At 36.0% G+C, this 7,837-nt stretch overlaps 1 protein-coding gene across 6 annotated transcripts in view; it reads right to left on the bottom strand.

The window, feature by feature from the left end:
- Positions 1 to 1,403: 1,403 nt before the first annotated feature.
- Positions 1,404 to 7,837, bottom strand: part of LOC124615782 (large proline-rich protein BAG6) — a 227,613-nt gene continuing 221,179 nt past the window's right edge. For all 6 annotated transcript variants that reach the window (XM_047143900.1, XM_047143945.1, XM_047143927.1 and 3 more), the window contains exon 23: positions 1,404 to 2,160. In XM_047143900.1, the coding sequence (XP_046999856.1) occupies positions 1,970 to 2,160 (191 nt within the window). In that variant the 3' untranslated portion in view covers positions 1,404 to 1,969. The remainder of the gene's footprint in view (positions 2,161 to 7,837) is intronic.

Raw genomic sequence — 7,837 nt, 5'->3', positions numbered from 1 at the left:
ACCACATGTCAGTCTTAAGTCCTCTCTAAGTGATTACCTTTCCAGCATTTTACAGCTGTTATGTTTTTGTTATTAAACATGAACTTACCAAAAGAGGTATCTGTTCTTACAACTAGGAAAAACAATCCTGTAATGTTCATCTACAGTATTGGTGGTGTCCTGCTGAACAGAGTCGTATTGATTAAATATCTAGACGTAGTGTTGCAAAGTGACATGAAATGGAACTAGCATGTAAGGTGCAGAAAGGTAAATGGTCAACTTGGGATAATTTCAGGCAAGTGCAGCACTTCTATAAAAGGGAATGTATATAGACCATTACTGCGACCATTCCTCAGTCCTGCTCCAGTGTTTGGGATCCCACTAGAACAGATTAATAATGCTTTGCGAACTCAAATGAGAATCTCTGGAGGGAAGACAATGTTCTCTTCATGAAATGTTTGTGGAAATTTAGAGACAGAATTTGCTGCCAACTGCAGTGTGATTCAATTGCTGTCCACCAACATTTCACACAAGTCTGGGAAGACAAGATAGAGAACTTTGTGCTCTTACTGAGGCACACAGACAATCATATTCCAATCCCTCCATTTTCAAGTGGTACAGGAAAGGAAATGACTAGCAATGACACAACGTACCCCTGCCATGCACTGTATGGTAGCTTGCGGATTATGTAGATGTAGCTATTGCTTGTACAGACATGTACATGTCATTGAAACATAAGTACATTGGAGCTGGAGTCTGCGATACCTTACACCCATTAAGTTTTGCCATAAAGCATCCGTTTCAACTTTTTTAACAAAATTTTATGGTTATTGCTCACAATGGACCATTCTTGTTTCAAACTAAGTGACTGCCCCTTTAATAGAAACGCAAGGGAATTGGGTAGACAAATTAGAATTGCGTGCAACAACATATTACCACAAATCATTATTCATCCCAAATTATGCTTCGAACTATCAACCCTCCAGTACCTCATTAGTTTATCAGAGTAAATATGTCCTAAAATTCTGTAAGACCTTCATAAACACTGGTAACTATTTGAAAGACATTGTTATCTATCCGTACCCGCCAAACCAATTTCACATGTTTACCACATCACTTAGATGCTGTTTCTGGCATTTGGGGCATTTTACAGATGAACTCTTAGATTTTCAGTTGTACTTTGTATTTAAACCTGTGAAATTTTAAGGTAAAAAAGATCTATTAACATCATCAATTTGTTCCTATTACATATTCAGATGCCTTACAACTATTTATTGTTGTTACTATTATTATTATTACTATAGGTTTGAATTTCATTTTATTACATGGCCCTTCTATACATATCACATTATTTCCTCAGAAAGTAAACGTAAATAAGTAAACTTATGTCTAAGGAAATTAAGGAAGTAACTATACTCAGAATGTTGACAACTTATAAATTTTTGCCTTTAATGAATAATAAGATACACTGATGTGAACAGTGAGCAACTGCAAATGGCGCACTTGCAAAAATTTCCAAGGCTCAACATTCCTGAACAGCTGCTACACAATTTCGACATCATTTCAATAAAAGAAATTCAAAATGTATTATAGATACACGAATAATCAAATTTAGAGATATCAAATCAAAGTTTAATTTCAACTATGTCAAATTACTTGAAGTAAAAAGTAAAAATGATTACGATTAATACTTGATTAATGCAAACCAGTTTAGAATTACATTATCAAATAAATGCTCAGCATGAACTCTAATCTATTTCCAGTTGTTGGAAGTGCAGTATGTGTGTGTCCCTCAACAGCTGGTTTTTAGTAATATAATTTCAACACCAACTGCATTCACATTTGAAATTATGGCACACTAGTTGCACCAAGTGTCGTAATAGGCAAATATATGTCGTACAGTGACAGGAACTCAACTGCAAAGTTATCTTCAACAGAAGTAATGTAATGTCCACAAGTGGCAATCATGCAAATCACAAGGAATAGTATATTATTTTTCAAAATATTTTGTTGTATTTGGGAATCGTTCATTTGTCACATCAGAACTTGTGCCTACATTGTCCTGGAAAGACAACTTCATCTGTTCACGATAAGCAGCCTGAAGCTCTAAATCTTCTCCAGCTGCTTCCATATCTGGTGTCTCTCTTATTCCAGCACTTGCCACAGCATGTCTTACTCCATCTGTAATCAAGAAATGAATTTTATGAACATTTAACTCATATCAGCAGTAAACCTATTAGTCTCTCAGTACAATCAAATAGATGGCCTTATCCAAAACAATAAAAACTCCTGTACAAAAACCAAGTATGTTGTACTCCCATCTGTGATCAAGAAAGGTCCTTTAGAAACATTTCACCCACATCAACAGTAAACCAGTTGGCATCACAGTACAATCAAATACATGGGCTTATCCAAAACAATGAAAACTTCCTGTACAAAACCCAAGTTGATTTCACAACACAGATCGCACAATTTTGAGCCTCATTCTCACAATGTAAGCATCCACTACTCACTAACCATTATACACATTGTATTTTTAAGGTGTATTTAACATTCAGCATAGGTTTATATTCCTACCATTACTGGATCTTACAGACAACTGGTAGAAAGCTTAAAAAAAACTTGCAAAATACTGCACCGTAATTTCCCAACAATGCTATAGTGTTATGTGTGCCAGCCATAAACTGGCTGTAAATGTGTTTACAACTAGAGTCAAGGACAGCACTAAATGTATTTTTCAAAAATACTATGAATGGAAAGGTACCATATCTGTACAGAACAAAATGCCCAAACTTCTCAATTCAGTCAATGTAATCGTAGGAATCAGCAACAACAAGGCATGTGCAGATAATCTATTTCTCACAGATGCTGTATTCTGTGATGTTAGAAAGAGCATTTGCATGCACAGGTTGTTTTGAGTATCAACATCCTGCTTCTTTGAGGAAATGCCTGCTATTGGAACTGGATTCTTTGAGGGAGCTGCAAAAGCTGTAAATATTTTAGATTATAGTGACACATGTCCTCTGCAGGAGGTATTTACACAGAAATTTGCAAACTATACCTGTGGCTACTAATATAATTGTTCTGATTCATATTGGTTGTTTCCTGTGTGATAGATTTAATGTAATCAACCAGAGGCATTAAGCTAGCAGAAATAGCATACAATAAAAGTGATAAGGATATTATAGCCCTAAACACAGACTTAATGTATACTGACAGTGAAGTGTGTGAATATATATATGGCAAAGACGCAGATAACAGCGGCAACGGGGTCATACTGCACATATTGATAGGCAAAGAGGCAAGTTCACCTCTCGGTCTCCTGTCTCCTGGTTAGTAAGGTCCAGACACAATACAACACTGGGCACTACACACTATAAATAAATGAGTAAACAAAAAAATAATTCACAATAGCTTTTGGATCAATAAATGGATTATACTCAAACTTTACACTATTTAAAAAACAGCTTTAGGTTGCACAGTGTTCCTTATTAACTCAAGAACGACACATTTCACCCGGACAGGGAACCCTCAGCTTATGTTTAAAAAAAAATTAAAATACCTGATAATGCTGAATCCATGCAAGACACATAGTTCTTGAGTTAATAAAGAACACTGTGCAACTCTTTTTTAAATAGTAGCAATAATAAAGCTGCCGTATCACCACGCCAAGATGGAATGTAATAATTTTTAACTTTACACATTTCTGCAATGTTCAACTCCATGTGTTTTTGATGTAGACATAAGAAATATTCTACCTATTGCGCAAAACTTCATTTAGGATAATATACACACAATCGTATGATATACTTCTCACAAATCTTATTTCAACTGTTTATCATCATATATGAACTTGTACAATCATGCTCTAAAATTTTAATTAATTTATTCCATAACAAACAGACTTTAGAACGAACAAAGGTGTGAGGGCTAAGACTTGTCTCAAGAGCGTAGGATGGGACAGAAGGGCAGTACAAGAGGTAGAATTGGCAGACATAAGAGGAGAGGTAGCAAACTCTTCTTATCAGAGTAGAAGTAGGAAAGACCCGGTGACAGGCTTATCCAGAAGACTTTGGAGTTGTGTAACTTGGGAGGACTTCTATGGAAGCACAATGTATCCACTGTAATGTTAATTTTCATGGGATTTAATGAAGCAACAATGAATCTGAGTAAATCATTTTGTTTGCCTCTTTGAGGTGAATTCAGCGACTTTTTGAGGCATTCTGCCTGACAATTATTAACAGAGATATGGTGCAAATTAAGAATGACAATTTTTCACAGCTTACAAAAACATTAATCGCTCACAAACACCAATAGCTACAGAATGTACAATCTCAAATGAAAGAGAAATGTTTGCAGTTATGATTAAATTATTGTTCAAATATTCAAATTACGAGCTGTATGACACGGAATCTTAAGTATTTGAAAACGCAAATGTAACACTTATTCTATTACACATACATTAGATATGATAGCAGCATATGATAACCCCACAAATTTCCTCCTCATATTTGTGCAGAATAGTTACTGTTAATATATATTTAGTAAACAGGTGCAATTTCATTTAAATTACAACAATATAAATTAGGCGTCATTCAAAATTGATATGCCTGATGTCAATAGTGAAGACACCATCTTCAAAGGTGACTGAAAAATCTTTTGTTACATTTGGTGTTTCATATTGATGTGTATTTTTGCACGTTTCCTTTCTGTGTAGTATTTCACGTGAAACTGCTATTTATGTTTTCGCTGTTAATGAGATCAACAAGGCATAAATGCATGTGTAATGTCTGAGAATAACTGCATTAAACTGCACATCTTTTGGCATATGTAACTTTCACCACCCGTCCTCGAACTTTTTTAGCAATAAAATCATTTTGAAATATTTAATATTTTATGGAGTCCTAAAATTAGTAAAACCGGATTTTATGGCCATTTTTTAATTATGAGGGCATGCTGAAAGGTAAGCCCTCCAAATTTTTTATTCTGTTCTCAGTATCAGTTGAGGTATTATATTTCACGCATATTACACAGTCAACTTTCTGGCTTCACCGAGAGAAGTTTTAACACTCCGCCGCTAGAGGGCTCCAAATTATAGTGCAATAACAACCTGGTGGTGTTGAATGTAACTATTTCAGTGCTTGACAAAATTTACAGAAAACTGAAAGCACAAATTCGAAGAGTTTATGTGCATATGGAGCATGCTCTCCTTCAGCATGACAATGCCATACCACACACGAGCACTGATACATCTGCAACAAGCCAATGCCTTGGATTCACTATCATTAATTGTACTCCATACAGTGCAGACTCCTGCTGGAGGTTTGAGTCCTCCCTCGGGCGCGCGCGTGCATGCGTATGTGTGCGGTCCTTAGCACAAGTTCGTTTAAGTAGAGTGTAAGTCTAGGGGCCGATGACCTCAGCAGTTTGGTCCCTCAGGAACACACACACACACACACACACACACACACACACACACACACACACACACACACACAGTGTTGACTTTGCCCCATCCAACTTTCCTCTATTTCCAAAACTTAAAGAACACCTTCGAGGACTTCGCTTTCATAGTGATGCAAGCACAGATGCAGCTGTGTTGCAGTCAGCAAATCTAAACATTCCACATTGACAGTATCAACAAACTGATCTCTCATTGTGAGAAATGTGTTGTCACCAGGGTGACTATTTTGTGGAATTAATATGTAGGCTAAAGATGTAGAATGTTAATGAAATTTGTTTTATTTAAAGAGCTTTAGCATAAGAACTTCGAAGGTATTACTTTTCAGCATACTCTCAGATAATAATTTAATGAAAATCGTACAAAAATAAGTACATTATGGATTACTGACTTCTACAATGCTGTACAAAACAATGCACAATAATAAAATACACTGTACTGATTCCAATGTAAATTGATAAAATTGTTTCCATTTAATGGAAGATACAAAGGTTTTTATTTCTGACCGACTGTTTAACATGAGGTTTTATAGATAACTGTTGAAGCTGCATGTTAGGTTCATTATCCAGCCTATTGCAGTATTTTATCTATGTAGCAGCATATGCTGACAATCCCATTACACACAATTATGTTGTTGGGAATGGTAGCCTATCTGAATATATCTTTCCTAAACAGGATTCATAGATTTTGTTTGACATATTTTTTGGCTTCTGCAAATTTAGTACTAAAAGATTATGAACCCATCAATTCATTTTTAGTTTTGTACGTATTCTGCTCTTCAGGAACATATGTCTCAAAAGACATGCGCATACTGAGGGAACGTTGAACCAGTTCTTCAAATATTTTATTTGGTAATGCTGCTGTCTCACTAATGAACACCTTCACGGTTAAAAAGCTTTCTAGTTCTTTCTTCCCAACACAAACAATCCAAATATTAATTTTTTTGAAGACTGTTATTTTGTTATTAGTATTGAAAACTGTCGTTTGTTTTCCTTGTATAGATTGATTTAAACTCATTAATTTTTCCAAATATATGTGCTGAAAACGCTAGTCTGAACAACTCTTATCACTCAATTGGTTTTACCTTAAAAGAAGTGTGTGTTATAAAAGTTTGTAATTCAGAACTTAGTTTGAATAACTTTGTTAAGTCTTCCCTGAAGTAACAATCTAACCTCGGTGTGCAGCAGAGCATTTTATATCTGCTCCCATAATCTTCACGCAATATTGAAAACATTCAGCACTGAAGAGAGTGGAATTAATGTAACTGATCATTTTTACTACTTCATCAAGAACCAATTTTAGATTTCAAATCTTGTTTATCACAAGCTCTTGTTCTTACAGGATACAATAACTGGGTGCTTTACTTATTAGTGATACTGCTTCTTACCAGTCACTGCCTTGGCCCCGTCTGTACAAATATTGACACAATTGGAGGGTTTGTTTGAACAAATTGTTAATTGTGCTAAAAATTTCTTTTCCAATAGAGTTAATTGGCAGTGATGTGAACATGACAAATTGTGTTTGAGTGAACATTTATATGGATATTGAACAATTATGAGCAACATGACCAGTCCAGCAGTGTCAGCTGACTCGTCCAATACGAATTTGTCATTTTGAAGATGACCAAACAGCTTTTATTTGATACAGGCTTCAAGACTGTCCATTCAACACAAAACAGTGTCACTCAAAAGCGGCACTGTAGAAACGTGCTCTGCAGATTTTCATCAAGCACGTTGTGTTATGTCTGCTGCGTATGGTTTTATTAAATTCTCAGTGACAGTGTGTGCTTTGCTCACTTGTGCAATAGGTTAAGCTGACCAAATACAATGCATCCATGGCTTTTTCATTCCCAGTTAGAGTTGCATACTTCATAGTCTTTTGGCTTCTTAATAACAGTTCTTTCTTATGTTTAAAAAGTTCTTCATTTTTATCTTTGCAATCGGGATGTATAATGTCTAAATGTTGGCATATCTTAACAGGTGCCATGGACTGTACAATTGTTGTAAAGTAGCTTGCTACGTAATATGCAGAGAGGTGAGCCATTAGAATCAACTAGACCTTTTGAGGTATTTGTGGATGAGAGAGAGCTTAGTGGAATGTTCCCAGCATGTGTAGATGGTTGACATATGAGGGGGCCATACTGGTACCCATGGCTATTCTCTTTAATTGTTGGTACAGTGTTACACTGTCCGGGTTATCTGGATACTTCCCACTAACACCAACCTATCTGAACTCCGGAGATGGGAACTTGCCCTTCAGTATATCCTCTCTTCCCGTTATCCACCAGGCCTCAACCTCCGCTAATTTCAAGTTGCCGACACTCATACCTCACCTGTCATTCAACAACATCTTTGCCTCTGCACTTCCGCCTCGACTGACATCTCTGCCCAAACTCTT

The sequence above is a fragment of the Schistocerca americana genome, chromosome 1 (assembly GCF_021461395.2).
Source record: "Schistocerca americana isolate TAMUIC-IGC-003095 chromosome 1, iqSchAmer2.1, whole genome shotgun sequence".
NCBI classification, from domain to species: domain Eukaryota; kingdom Metazoa; phylum Arthropoda; class Insecta; order Orthoptera; family Acrididae; genus Schistocerca; species Schistocerca americana.
This window is presented reverse-complemented; position numbering and strand designations above follow the sequence as displayed.